Source organism: Glycine soja, chromosome 15, assembly GCF_004193775.1.
Source record: "Glycine soja cultivar W05 chromosome 15, ASM419377v2, whole genome shotgun sequence".
In the NCBI taxonomy this organism is placed as follows: domain Eukaryota; kingdom Viridiplantae; phylum Streptophyta; class Magnoliopsida; order Fabales; family Fabaceae; genus Glycine; species Glycine soja.
In genome coordinates, this window is record NC_041016.1 from 5,330,505 (window position 1) to 5,346,499 (window position 15,995).

A 15,995-nucleotide genomic window follows, 5' to 3' on the forward strand; every position below is an offset into this window, starting at 1 on the left:
TGTCCAATTTTGTGGAGAAATAAGGAATGTCCAAAGCTAAAAGTTTTAAAATTAGTCCACTATGAATGATCAGATCCTATTGTGGACAACTATGGACTAGAACTATTGGGATTCGTCAATATATGCCACCACTCATATTCAAAAGGGTCACGCTTCTGATTCACTTTTTTTTTTTCTTCCTTTTATCTCGTTTTTTCTACCTCTTTTCTTTAATTTTTAATACATTATCTATTATATTTATCATTTTTTCTCTTTATCTTTCCTCCTCCTCCTCCTCTCTCTCTCTCTACCAAATCCACTCCATTTTAACGTAGACAATATCGTTACTCTTAAAATATACATATCGAAGGAGAATAGGTTTTGAAAGTACTCGCGACAATGCTCTATGCATAATGTATATGATATTCAAAATAAAAAAACGTGTAACGCATGATACAGCACTTAGCATGATACGGCACTTATTATGAAATATAAAATATATAAATGAAGAGATTGTTAAGGTATATTTACTTTCTTATAAAAATTAATAAATTTTAACAATATCGATCAATAGAAAATAATTCTTACTGTGATTTTTTAAAGTAATTATTATAAAATAAATAATATATACGCATATAATATATAAAAAGATTTTTAATTGTCATTCAATCCCAAAATTATCATATTTAGACTTTTACAATAATCATATTTTAAAGTATTATTAACAATAATTTCTAATTGATTGATTGTTGAGTAAATAAAATTAAATATTATATCAGCAAAAAAACTTAAAAAATTAGTGTATAAATTGATCAAAAAATAATGTTGAAAGAATTTTTGTATTTTAATTGTTTTAGAAAAAAAAATATTATATAAACAAAATGATAGTTATCCTTTAATATATGTCTCAGTTGAAAGTTAAAGAGTAATCTCTAAACTCATGATAACATATTTAATAAATAAAGTTATCTATTAATTATAACACATCATATTAGTACATGTTAACCAAGATATCTATATTAGTTGACTCGAGAATGGATAGCATTTTTTTTGTTAAAAGGAAGGCAATCTGTATAAGCTTAGAGGAACTAATTCACCGTGTTAGTTAGGACAGGAAAAAAAATAAAATCGCGCTTTAAATAAGAAACTTATTTGTAGAATCTTATAATAGAACTTGCAATGTCCTTCGCCGTATGTTGCGTAACTGAATGGCCCTCCCAAAAAACAGTATCCTCGGCCATCACCTGGAAAAAACCAGCAATATTTGAGTGGTAAAATTAAATTTGTTTCTTCTTTGGTTTGGATGTGAGGTTAAATTTTTTACTTTCGTAAGCAGTGGTATTTATTTTCTCAGTCACTTACGACTCTTTATTGAAAAATAAATTAGCCAATTTATTGCAACAGTGCAGGGAGGGGCTAATGGCAGCGAAGCTAACGATGATAACGATAAAAATGGTCAACTACTTAACTTCCGATAAAAATGGTTAACTACTTCGAGGGACAATAATAATAGTGGTGACTAATGAATGATATTGAGAGTACGTGAGTTTTTTCGTAAAAGAAATTAAAATTTATTTTTATAATTAAAAATCCAGACTATTTTTCTATTTAAAGATTGAATTAAAAGTCGGAAAAAAAAGAAATAGTCAATTCGATCTTTTAATCAAAAATATTTTATTCTTAAATTTATATTTGAAAACATAAATGGGATAACTATGAACCACCCTAAACATGTCCTTAATCTTTGACAGGTTAAGGGTTATGAATATTTTTAATTTCTGATAAATTTTTAAATTTTGGTTTTAGTCTCTAACTTTAAAAATATTTCTTTTAGTATTTATATATTCTTTAAAATACCCAAACTTTGTTTTTTATATAAGGAGAAATAGTGTTAAGTATTTTTAAAAATACTAATACGAAAGTATAGATTTTAAACGTCAGAGACAAAAGCCAATTTTTTTTTTTTTATAAAAAAAATGGGACTAAAAATCCTCCTGGAAATTAACACCACCAATCGATTAAGTTTTAGATATTAGAAATTATTAATTGAATTGGTCCTTAAAATTGTTTTTATGATAAAAAAAAAAAACACTAAATTATTTCTGTAGAAGTTGCATCTATATGGAAGTATATTTTGCTAGGCCCAAATAAAAATTTTCATTAGGCCCAATTGAAAAAGTATCTTCAACCTTCATAGGCCTAACAGACGTAAATGGGTTGGAATTCGATGTTTTGTTTCTGAGAAGCCCATCTAGTGTAGTGTCCAATACAGTCATAGGGGTTGTGGACACTAATAAAGTGCAATGATATTTGAAATCGATACAGCCTCATATTACGTGGCACGAAAGACTTGTGAGAAGAGGATAATCAAAGTCAGATATATAACAAGCCTTAATGTAAATATAGAACACATTTGGAGGTGAGCGTTTGGATTTTGAAAATATTTTTTTTCAACATACATACATTGATGCACTCCTCACATCCAAAGCATTTCATCAGGTACAAAATCTAAAGAAAGGTGGGAGCATTTCAAAGTTTTCTCTTATGATCAGGGTCCATAACAAGCATAAATGCTGTTAAAGGGGTGCCAAAATTAAAATGGGAAACGTTTACCTTTTTGAAACAAAGTTGCATTGCATAGCTGATTTAATAATTTCAATTAGTTTTTCTTTAAAACCCAAGTTATTCCTGAGAACCAAAGACTAATTCATTGAAGTATTAAAATATATTTAAAAAACTGACATCTCCTAATAAATAATTTTATACACGGCCCCTAGATCAAATTTTCACCACATGACTGAAAAACACAATTATCTACCAACCTGCTGCATCATCTTGGTTTTGATTTAGTTAAAAGTCTAGTGTTTTCAATACGTTATAGTGATATTTTGCAGGATTACTTTCTGATTAAAATCCATTGCTGGCAAAGATCCAAGAATATCGGCAACATAATTATTGCTACATACCCGAGAATTCCATATCAATTTAGGTCCAAAGACCAAACAAAATCATCATGGTAAAGATTATTCACGTGTCATTATCAGTGTGACAACATTACTTGAGTTTACGCGTGCGTTTTATATCATGTTATGTTGAGTATGGTCGTTGTTTGTGTGCAACATATAAGAGGCTTTGATGGTTTGGTGCACAACACTCCATGCATTAAGAACCACTGATTAACCACAAAGCTTCAATTTAAGGAGGATCATTTGGACAGAGAAGGATCTCATTACCAAACCCAATTTGCACTAAACTAAATCCTATTTACATGGTATACAATAAACTATGAAGAGAGCTCCTACATAAGAGTCTATTCTTCACATGAAATTCATTTAACTCCTTCATGCAATATGCAGATTGCAGAACCTTGTCATATTGAATTCTCTTATACTTGGTTGATACTAGGCATGGTGTTGTAAGTGGAATAAGGTAATGTGTTATGTTGATGTGAAGGCCATGATATTCGTTCTGGGCAACATGGTGCAGGCACAGGGTGAGCAATGAAAGAAGGAGTCACATCTCCAGGCATTAAAACTGAAACCCAGCTGGTATACAAACTCATCTGTAGAAATTAGAGAATCTGGTGAATTCACTGAACTCATGAATCATCAACATTAAATTAAAATTATAACTTTATTGATTTAAAATTTTGGAATAGAAAAACTTTTTGGCTTTAAATGTACAACTAAAAAAATTACTATCTTCTATTCTACAATAGGTGAATCAAACTCTGATATCCAGCATAGCTGGAACAGAAGAGTTACTTTACACTAAGAGTGGACCAGAAATCAAACTACATAGGGCAAGACAAATCATTGTCCACTGCAAACTTCGGAGGAAAGCAACAAATGCTTTTGTATTTACTCAAAGTTCCTAAAGCCATTACTTTCAACATCACATCACAAATTCAAGGCAATAACATTAAATGTCTTGTTGATAACCACAAGACTTCTTTTATGGTCAAGCAATTTAATGCATGCAATCATCAATATGGTAAAGCAACAGCTGCATTACTACTCCTAGTTTAATTTCAACACAGTAAGCAAATTCATTAAAGAGTTTTCAAGATAACCCGGCAAGTAAAAAGGAAAACCGAAAAAAATGTCAGCAAGGAGAAAGGAAATAATTGCCTATCACGGATTATCAGCAAGATTTAATGAGATTGGTTCTTTGTAAGGATAAGAAAGCCTTCGATAGGGAACATTTCAAACAGTGTAAGACAACCACACAGGATGGAAAAGCAAATTAAATTGCTTCGTTTGCAATAACTAAAAAAATACTAGTACTTATTTTTCTTTTTTTAAATTGTAAAGCTAAAGCACTGATGAGCCCCCTAAACTATACCATTTAAAGAAACAATGATTAAGCAGAACTGTGCTGCTAAATTATTTGCATCTGATACTAAACTTACAAACCAAGGCCCGGCTAGTGATATGCATCCCATCAATCATCAAAGAAATTAAAGTTAAAATATTATGATTCGCAATGTACACGGAATCTTCTCTAGGTGGATCTCACTTATTTATAAAATGAAATAAAATATAAACAACACATTCATCGAACCTGACACTTCTATTTCCCTTTCCTTTCAATCTGGACGTGTTAATATAAGGCACCAACATCATCCAACACCGTATCATATATTTGACTTTTAACACAATATTAAATAGAGTAGATTAAACACGTCCGCCCAGATATTAACACAGATTATGGATATAAAAGAAATAGTGATAAATAAAAGGAGATAAGGAGATTAAAATAGTCCATGTTTGCATATTTAGAAAATGTTGAGAGCTTTCCTAATTTAGTTATCACTGAAATCTTTAAGTCTTAAGTTGAAGTTGGTGAGCTTGAAATCACTACTACCTCCTCAAGATATTGAGAAAGGCAAATACTCCTCGTCACAGGTAGATTTTAAATGACTCAGTATTACAATTACTATTCAAGAATCAAAATCAATATTTGTACCCTTTCCTCTGATTCATCTCTAATCTTATTTTCCCACAGGACATGACCTGTTACTATAATATTAAAGTGACTTTTATATCATGTAACTTTTTTAATAAGAAAAATCTTACTGATCACGTGGTCTTTGAGTTCCTGAGTGGCATAAACAATAAAAAGAATCCCTGACTTGTGTATAAGTGCAGAAGCATGTTCTCTAAAATCACATATTCTGTATTCCATTAACACCACAGTCAAATTCCCAATGTAATCCAAATGCCGAACAAATGAAGTATTAAAATTTTAAATTATTTGTGGACTTTTGCGTTCAAAACCTGCATTAGCTAATACTAGGGAATCACATTAATAACTTTGTTAAAGTTGAGAGAAACAACTCTACAGGCAATGTCCCAATCAAGTTGGTGCCCTCCAACAGAACAGCGAGGTTAGATAAGTAGGTGGGCCTAGAGTGTTTCTCCAAAGTAATGGCATAGAGTAGACAACACAATTGTTGCATGGTACTAGCTCATCATATGAAAGCTAAGTCTAAAATATTAAAAAAAAGTTAATGGCCAAATGCTAAGAAAGGATGTGTGATTACCTTCTGAATTAGTAGCTACTAACACAGACAATCAATGACAAATATAAGAAGACCATAAAATAAGATTAATTTGGGTTGACCATGTGTCGCAGACCACAAACACTGGCCATGTACAGCATCATTAAAAATTGGAGGTGATGGTGCGGTTGAGTGTCAAGGACAACAATGTGGGTCTCAACTCCCACACCAAGATCGATAAATAAGTCCAAAGACTCGTAGCTAGGGACCAATGAGTCAACAGAAAACTTCTACAGAGAACCATGTGTGTCCTTATAAAAAGCAGAAGACAACACAATCCACTCATAATTAAGGTATTTGACTGAACGTGTAAAATGCAAGGAGAACGAATGAAAAACTTGGTGGGGTTATGATAGAGTTCTTAAGTTCAAACAACAAAAAAAGAAAAGAAAAATGTTTTGTCAGATACTAAATTCAGATTTGACAAGATTTACCCTTTTTTTCCAAAGACAACTTGAGGATAAGTCACGAAGGAAGCTAAAACTTAAAAGGCTAAAACACAGTAAACAACTAGTGTATCTCTTCACCAAAGTGAAGAAAAGCCTCATAAGCATGTGAAAAGTTTGGCCTATTTAATTTAAGGATGAAAGAGGAACATCCTTTAGTCTTAGGCCAAAAGGAAAATCTCTAATGGAAGACCATAGTGTTTGTGGAGAATATGAGAGCCAATGGTACGAGAAAATGCTGAGAAGGTCTCAGTAAGAATGAGATCATGAATGTATAATTCTGAAGAAGGATAACAGCGGAAGAGATGATTAGGGACAGAATAGATACATCTTGAATTGGTCAATTGGACATAGCAGAGGAATTCAGTATAGAAAAAAAAAATCAACATTCCAATGTAGTATGGAAAGCAAAAGCAAATTATGGGAGCGATATTCAACAGCAAAAGATGCAAGTAAAAAGCAACCTAGAAACAACCAAAAAATCTGGTAAAAAAAGCTATATGTCAGATAAGTAATCATATCACTCATCCAAAAACCAAAATAACTACCCAAAATAAAAGCATCCGGAAGACCTGAAGTGGAAGAAGAAAGAGAAAATTCCACATTTTTTTAGCTCATTCTGTTTGGTTGAGGGAAAACTTGGAGAGAAAAAAACAAGAAAAAGTAACACCTCAACAAGGAAGACACTGCGTGTGCACCATTAACAACAGGAAACTGGAAGAACCAAGCCAAAAACAAAAAAGTTAAAGGCTTTAACATTGTCATGGAACTGCAATGAACAGTGAATACTCACACAGCACACCCCATGAAAAGATGAGATTTTGAACACTCACTTTCGGTGATGGGTGAGCAAGCTTCCCATTGAAGTCCATCTGAGAGCTCCGACGACGGTTCCAGCCACCGGACGGCAAGAGGGCCGGCGAGGTAGGTTTGAGAAACCTCTCAAAGATGGCCATGACTAAGAACATAGAAATAAGAATGGCAGTGGCAACAAAGCCAAAAGAAACAGCATTCACAGAGCTATCGAAGTTACTCCAATGCTGATCATACTCATCTCTCTGCACGTTCAGTGGGGCCCCTATTGGTGGCCATCCACTGTTAATGTTATGCTCTCTCACCATTCTTGCTTTGCTTAACTCTGCTTTACCATTCTTGATTCTGTTAAGTTAAGCCTTTGAGTTTGACCGAAAAACCTTTTTGTGGTAGCAGCCTTGCAGGAGAACACAAGACAATGGAAGAGAATTATAGAGCGTGGCAAAACCACGGAAGAGCACGGTTACTACAAGTTAAGGTTTGGCTTTATAGTTCTCAACAACACTGTTAATTTGGGCCTTCAAGAGAGAGAGAGAGAGAAGCAACTATAGCAAGCATGTGGGGGTGAAAAAAGGAGAAACTTTGGAATTTGGATTTAGGACCCTGTCTTTTGTTTTTCTGTCTCTATAAAATGATAAAAAGCTCTTTTACCCTTTCAAGTTGGTCTTTACTCTCTAGCTTTTTCACCATTTTTTGTTTTTTTTTTAAAAAAAGACTCTGCATATTGTTTTCCGAATGTCTTTCCGTCACTAAATTCGCTATTCTTCCTCTTTGGACGAGCAAGGATCCCGGGTAAGTGAGAAAGAGATTCACCTTTTTTTTTTCTTTCTTTCTAATGAGTTGTTTGGTAGATTGTTGAGAAATAAGATCCATGAAAATAAAATAAATAACTAGAAATGGGTGAAAATAAAATATAAATTAAAAGTGTTTGGTCAAAGATAAAAAGAAAAGAGTATAAAGAGATAAGTAAAAATATATAAAAAAATAATATAAGAATATTTTTTAAATTATTTCCACTTTCGTAACTTATGTTTGAACATTAATTTTGTAACTTAGGTTTGGTCTAAACCTAACCTCGATTTGGATTATGAGTAACAAATTTGATACTTCCAAAGTAAAAATACTTTCATTTGTATATTTGCAACAAAAACATGAAGTTAAAGTACTTTTGATTGGAATCATCCGAACAAAATTTATTTTATCAGCATACTTTTAAATGAAAAATATTCAAAAATAAATCATGTTATAATAAACTCATTTTTATCAAACTCTTATTTACAATATACTTTTATTTCAAACTTATATTTGCAAAATTTAATTCATGCATTATATCTACTAAACAAACTAATTTATTTTCTTCTCTCCCCATCCTTGCTATTTTTTCTCTACCAAACACAACCTAAAAAAAAAGACACGCTTGATTTTGTATCTCCTTTGGTCCTTTATGCTCTGGTTGGTAGAGAGAGGGGATAAACAGAGTGAATGAAAGTAAAAATGATGAGTGAAAATATATAAAAAAAACAAAACAAAGTTTAAATGTTTAGTTAAAAAGAATCAGACAAAATGAGAGAAAATAGATTAAAAATAATACAATAGGTTACACAATTTTTAAAATTATATTTTTTCTAACTCTCTTCAGTCAAATCATCCAATTAATTGACAAACTTTATATAACAATCAAGAAACTTGTTAAAATATTTTAAATTAAAAGATTTATAAACTTATTTTAAAGAATAATATAAAAATATTTAAAACATTTTTAAATTCAACTTTTTTTATACAATAATGGCAAAGAAGTTTAAATACAAGATTCCATATAAATTATTCAACCCCTCATCGCTAGATCGATTGTAGGTATAAATAAATATACTTTTATCATAAAATAAAACACATATAGGCTTAATGATTTAACTAAATTTTAAATCTCTTTTATATGTACATTTTTATTTAGGATTAGAATCCTCTTAGAGCCCGTGTAAAAAATTTGAAACCATTTTTTTTTAAAAAAAAAATCCTCTAGAGCATTTCCAACGCTCATTGTTTAATAAATTGTTTATTTTTAGATAATGTTATTAATATTGGAAGTGATTTGTGTGTCAATTTGATTGTTTAAAATTAAACTTTGATTTCTTATAAATAACATTTATTTATGAGTATTTTTTTTTGTCATTTAATGATCATTTAAGATAATAATTTAAGAGTTATTTAAAATCATACCATCAAAACTATATATATATATATATATATATATATATATATATATATATATATAAAAGTTACTTAATTAATTAGATGTAATATTATATGAATCAATTAATATAAGATAACGAATTTAAAACAAATTGCTTAGATTGTGCAGAGATGCTTATTTCTTAGAAAGTTTAATTTTACGGATCCGTCCCGGCCAGCTATTTAGTTGCATAATTTTAGAAGAAAAAAAAAGGGAAATTGAAATCTTGTTTATTTATTCATTTGGCCTTTTGTCATCGACATGATAATTTTTACTTGTGATCAGGATTCTAGACCATTCCCCTCTTTATTACTCTAAAATAATATTTCTCATACTAACCCCTTTATATATGATGGATCATTGAAATTGCAAGCAGGAAGTGACTGAAATTTTTTCCATGAAAAATGCTTCCATTCGGGGTTTTAAATTTTCACATCGAAAAAAAAAGGTTTTAAGTTTCAATCATGCAAACTTTGCGTCTGATCAGAATTCGACATACTTTAATAAAACTGTGACTAATTTCTCAATCATTCTGCAAAAAAATCAATAAATTTCTCAATCATATCCGCCAACAATAGTATCACTTAATCTTTCATTCATCCCTAAAAGAGAAAAGAGGGACAAATATAACGTCTTAATTATCTTTGAGTTCCCAGTCAAACTAGGAACGTACATCTGGTCCACAAACATATGTCGGGCAAAGCTTCAATGATCTCAAGATGCCTTTGAAGGTGACTGAGGGTGCTCCGGTGACGATGCTAAATACTTGCAATATTCTAACGTTTAAGTGAGTACTGATTTTAGCAAAGTTTAAATATTGGAGAGAGAAAACACTCCCTGAAGAACATAAGAATTGGAATTTGTATTATATTCTTTGAAAATAAGATATCTCTGAAGTTGGAAGTTGGAAAATAATAAGAATAATCTTTTAAGATGTAAAAATTATTAAAATCAGTTTTATCTGTTTTAATAAAATCTTCTCTATCCTTACTGTCAAACTTCTATTTTTCTTTGAGAAATTCAATTATATATTGACTGTGTTGGGTTTTCTTAGTTTGTGAGACTTATATTTAATCCTATATTCATTTATGTGAAAATAAAGAAGAAGAAGAAAAGAAAATGGAAGGGGAAGAAATAAGATAAAAATATAAATTTTCTTTCTATTTGTTTGGAAAGAGAAATAAGAAAGAGATCAGACTTTTTTTCCTACCCTCAAAAGAATCTAAAATATTCTTTTGGTCAATCATTTTATTGTTTTAGTTTCTTTGATCTTTTAAAAGTTTTTAAAAAGCTTTATTTTTATCCTTTGAAGTACTTTTGTTAAATGAAATTGATCATTTTATTAGATTACCATATTAAAATGTTAGACCAAGTTAGCATGGTAAAGTGATAGAATGACCAGCTTTGTCTAATAATAGAGATATGTTAATGGATCAGAGGGGAAAGAATTTGAACTTAAAAAACTAAATTAAAACTTTAAAAAATAAGATAAAGAATAAAAAGGAATTTTATAGCCTCTTTTTTTTTTAAAAAAAAAATATTTAAGAAAACTTTAAAGGAAAATTTACAAAGGAAATGAAGTATTATATACTTGAATTTGTCAAAGTAGAAAAGGGTATATTTTAATATAAAAAATATGTATTTAATTCCTATATTTTGTTTATCAAACATGATTAAGGCCCTTATATAGATAAATTTAGTTCTAATACTATTCACATAATTTTTTTATTTAAATTGTAATAAGTAAACAATTATAAATTAAAAAATTTCTTATTTTTAAAATATTTTTTTAAATTTTAAAATACTTCACTTTTACATGTATTTTTTAATTTTTAAAATTTAATAAGATATGAATATAAATTAAAATACTTGTATACACAATTACATATAAATGTGGTTTTTATAACTTCGAGAATTATTATATTATTTTTATAATTTAATATAAAATATGATTTTTATTGATCCAATTATTGAGTTATATTTATATATTACTGATATTACTGATTATTTGTGTCAATTTTTGTTAAAATTAAATAATAATAAGAAGATAATTCAATAATTTATATTTTAATATATTTTAAAATGTTTATATTATGTTAATTTTAATCTATATAAATGAGATAACAAATAATTTTTAATTAATATAAATTTTATATTTATAATTTATATAAAAGAACTTTCAATTTAACAATAAATTTTAAAAAAATATTATGTAATTGAAAGTTATAAAATAATACAATAATTAACAAAATTATATTGATATGGTTTGATTTCTTTTATATATATATATATAACACAAAAAGTAGTGGTTAGTTAGAAATAAGTTGATAAGTTTGCATTAATTGCAATTGGTTAGAAAAGGGGCCACATGAATATAGCAGGAACTTTTAATTAGAGATAATTTTTAGAACATTGTGTCGCAAAAAAAGAAAGCATAAGTGCATAACTAACATTAGATCATATCAATTTTATAGTCAGCGACTCAGAGTAAGAGCAATAATACAGACTGATGTTGGGGAATTTCTTTCATCGGCTACACCAGGATCCATTTCATAAGGTTCCTTCTTTTTGCCAGTGTTGCAGTTGCGCTCAGAACATAATGGATCTGCTGATAAAGTAAACTAATCAAAATACGTGAAAGATTTATTATAATTCACACGGTTGAAATATATGTTTAAATTAATTAAAATGTGAATCATTTTTAATTAAGAAAGTATACATACATTAACTTTTCAACGGTAAAACAAACTAAGATTTAAAACGGCCCGGAACATGATAACGGTCTACTCAGGTCCGGCAGAGTAGAATAAAATAAAAATAAATTGAGATGAAAATTTTAAATTAAAATAAAATGTAAAAATATGAGTTATATTTTATTTTTTTTTCTCTTTTACTGCAAACAAACGAACGGACCCAAACATATTTATAATATCATGGAGGAAAAAAATACTTATACCCAAAGAAAAAATACTAAAAAACCACACGATCAATCATATAAGTGATAGGATTAGTCAACAATCAAGGGACATTTCTGAAAGAAAACGAATCCAATCATGGTGATCATGTACGTGTTCGTGCATACTTAAAAGCCTTGCCCTTCAGGTACAGCTAGAAAACGCAAAGAAAACAAAATACAAAGCACATGCACATGCAATAATATATGCATTCTGTCTCCCTTTTCACGCTCCAGTGGAACGATCGGTCATTTTAGGGCACTAATGTTGTACTTTTACGTAATATACAAATTTGTATCATTAAATAAATTTTATGCATGTCTATAAAATTAAATAAGCAATAAAACTCACATAATTTACATGAATTTACCTTGCTCTAAAAACATGTATATATTGAAGAATAAATTAATAGGCTTTCTTTTTTGTGTGATGCACAAGAATCTGAACTATCATGTATGTCGACCTTTCGAGGCCCAAAAACCCAACATGTGGCCCACTGATTGTCTCCAGGATCGATCAAGGGCCCAGATGGCTAAACAAGCAAATTGTGTTCGTCAAACCTCAAGGCAGTGTTGTACCAAAAACAAGAAAATCATTGTACTGTGATGCCAAGTATGAACCCTTCACGCGTGCATGATGCAGCTGACACGTGCGAAGGCCCTTGTTGCGTAACCAACAGTGTGGTCAGAAGGCTCAGAAGCTGAAAGGTCAAGCTGAGGCAAGAGAGAGCGTGGCGTGGGTTGGCTCAGGTCATGTAAGAGCAAGAGTCCGTGGCTCACGTGAATGATGGACCCTTTTCCTTATTAACTTTCTCTTCTTTTCATGCTGGTCTGGTCAAAGCTTTTGAGTGCTGTCATTGACCACTCACAAAAGAAGTGGAAGCCCTTCAATTGGGGTTGGGCTTTCTCTCTAGTTTGATGTTAGATAGGGCTTCTAGGTGGGCTTCGAGAGTACATGGTTCAGCATACAAAGGAAAGTGGGTGGGCCCCGCCGAAGTTTGTTTACAGACCCACCTTAGTCTTGGTCCATGGACCAGATTTTGGGCTTGTCCTTTCAAAGGGTTGGCTATTACTGTTGTGTTGTGTTTGTGGAATGCTTTTAAGTTAAACTATATTAATAGTAACCTTTCCCAGTTTCCCCTTTTGGCAATGTTTTAGTGGGGCAGTAAACACTGACACACATGTTTGGTAAGTGACACTTTATTTTCACATGAACCACACCTTAAACAATGTTTATATAGTGATTATGATTATAGTGAGCTCAGTAAAGCAAACCAATGTTTATATAGTGATTATGATTATAGTGAGCTCAGTAAAGCAAACCAATGTTTTATTTAATTTTGTCTGAAGATGCTACTTGAGCTCCGCTAAAGTGGGGTAGCTTCGATTTCTTTCACCTTTGGCTGTGTTCCACTCATTTTGACCATACAGAAACTCGCAAGTCCACAACGGAAATATCATATCAACCACAAGTGTCTTTTCAAAACATATTAAACTAAAATTAAAAATAAAAATTTGGAAAAAGATCCTTAAATTTTAATTACAAAAATTAAAAATTAAACTTAATCTTATGCGATAAAATAAGTTACATATCATTCTTTGATCAAACAGTATATAACACATTAATATGATTTATTTTAAAGTCACAATAACCGTATCTGATTTATGTTATTAAACATAATATTACAGTACATGTTTAATTTGAAATATGCCTTAACAAATGGTAATCATGACTTAGAACACCTGTTTGTTGTTAATTTGGACGAAACAATCCTTTCTCCCAAAACTTTCCGCAAAGCAGATTGATAGTGATAGAGCTAACGTAAATCGAGTGAATAGTTATTTTATTACAAATGATAATGATAATTAGCATTGCCGGTTAAGGGACTCAAGTTACTGATTCAATTTTTTTCTCTCTCTCAAATATATCTCCTTTAGAGATAGTCCTGCTGGAAGCATATATAGTCAAGTAGGCATTTTATGAAAGTAAAATTGCTCAAATATGAAAGTAAAAAGATTAAAACTGCATCTTAAAGCCATCTTGTTTTTATTTGTTAGGCATGGTCATGTGGATTTGATCTGTAGCGATCAATCCAACCAAAGACAGATGTGGCTGACTTTCAAATGCATAGTGAATTAGCCAAAAAAGTTATGCATTGATTATAACATATATAGTCTACAAATTAAACATAAAGCATTGTACATATTTTCTTTTGAACTCTCAATTAAGAGAGTTGCACAACACAGCAATGGCTACAAAGCTCTTTCTCACCCTCCAATTCCATTGGTTCAAAGCTCCTCCAAGCATCCCTGGTGGCTGAAGTGTCAAACATGTGCACAACAGACATAGTTCTTGGTAGTTCCCCTCCTATCCTGTAACCTGCCAAGAAAAACAAACGAGTCCCAATTGGTGCCATAGTAAGGTACAGTCTTTGATCATTCTGAGGCCAATTCTCATAGTTGTCCTCTAATGTGGACAGGTTTCGCTTGTGTGATCCATCAACTTCATTCCAAAGTTTCCCATCATAGGCTTCAATATGTCCCTTCCATGCATTCAAGCAATCCCCTGAACTAAAAAGGGTACCATTCACTGCCACTATCTGATTAGGTGGCACATCCAATTGCCACATCCCCGCTATCAGGTCCCACTTCCTTGCTTGCGTGTCATACACCTCAGCTGAGCTACGTTCCACTATGCTTGCCATTGTCTTATCCGAGTCCTCTCTCTCAGCAAATCCTCCCACTATGTAAACTTTCCCTTGCCACGTCACACCTATACACTTGTACCTTAAAATACGCAAATTAGGCAAAGGGGTCCACCTGTCATGATCTGGGTCGTACACCTCAGCCGATGAGATCCCATGCACTGGCCCGGCACATGCCAGCGTGGACTTCCCCCCAGCCACGTAGATTTTGTTTTCACAAACGGTGCAAGCAAAATCATACCGTGCCACACCTAGTGGTGCACAATCGAACCATTGATTGGTTCTAATGTTGTAACGGAGAACTGTTGCCACAACTTTGATGCCCTGATCAACGTAGTCAGCACACTCATCAGACACATGAACCATTTCTTTGTGACAAATTTGGCCACCAATTATGTAAATAAAGTCCCCTAGGGAGACTATAGCAAACCCCTTTAAGATTTGGTGATCACTTAGGCCAGGAATTGAGCCAACATAGGTCCATGTGTTCATGGAAGGGTAATATAGCTCAATTGAATTAGGGAGACTGACACCTGGGGCTGGTTCTCTAGGACAAAACACAGCAACCACTACATGATTGGAAAGAAGATTTTCTGGGGATGGTGGGGCTGTTGGTCTTGGTGGTGAAGGGAGTGAACCCATTGGAGTTTTTGGGAGAGTGTGCTAGCTAGTACTAGTGATATTTTTCACTGAGTAATAATTCCTAAGTTTTGTGTGTCGATGCCAAGTGGGAAATGTAATAATATAAAGGTGAAGGAGAGATAGAGGAAAGGTGACGGAGAAAACCAAAAGTTGGCTTGTGAGGAAGAACACGTGGCGCTGAAATCAATGAATTTTCTTGTGATAAGAGATGAAACATTTGGTGGTTATTGTACATGGTCATGTCTTTTTTTGTTTAGCAAATGGGACAAAGATCATTCTTTTCCGGATTTTCCAAGGTCTAGGTAGTAAAAAAAAATTGAACAAAATTTCTATTAATTTAATCTCTTTCTGGCGTGGATTTTTAGGTTAGGACTTGTTTGGATGGGATGTGTTCTCTCTTTTGGTAGCAGCACGGCAATAGAGTAAGGGACTGAATGGAAGAGACATGGGCAAATGTAGCTAAACAGTGTTGTGTAATTTCAATTAAAAGCTACTTTGTTCATTTTACCAAACTAGCATATCAATTTGATTTTTCCAACAGTGACGGGGTATCTCCTATGACGAATGTGAATTGAAATGATGAAGGGCATGAGTAATTCAGTAATACCAAATGTTTTGTGCATAAGATCATTCTAATGTTGTGTAAAAAAAAAATCATTCTAAT

At 31.7% G+C, this 15,995-nt stretch overlaps 2 protein-coding genes across 2 annotated transcripts; both read right to left on the bottom strand.

Annotated features, from left to right (window-relative positions):
* Nucleotides 1–3,115: 3,115 nt before the first annotated feature.
* Nucleotides 3,116–7,390, bottom strand: LOC114387332. Its single transcript, XM_028347492.1, has 2 exons — nucleotides 6,822–7,390; nucleotides 3,116–3,541 (listed from the first exon to the last, which is right to left on the bottom strand). The coding sequence occupies exons 1-2, from the start codon at nucleotides 7,107–7,109 to the stop codon at nucleotides 3,365–3,367; spliced, it is 465 nt and encodes a 154-aa protein (XP_028203293.1). The 5' UTR covers nucleotides 7,110–7,390; the 3' UTR covers nucleotides 3,116–3,364.
* A 6,618-nt stretch (nucleotides 7,391–14,008) lies between these two features.
* LOC114387744 (influenza virus NS1A-binding protein homolog A-like) lies at nucleotides 14,009–15,511 on the bottom strand. The gene has a single exon (XM_028347950.1). It carries the CDS (start codon nucleotides 15,329–15,331, stop codon nucleotides 14,210–14,212), a length of 1,122 nt encoding a protein of 373 aa, XP_028203751.1. The 5' UTR covers nucleotides 15,332–15,511; the 3' UTR covers nucleotides 14,009–14,209.
* Between the last annotated feature and the right edge of the window lie 484 nt (nucleotides 15,512–15,995).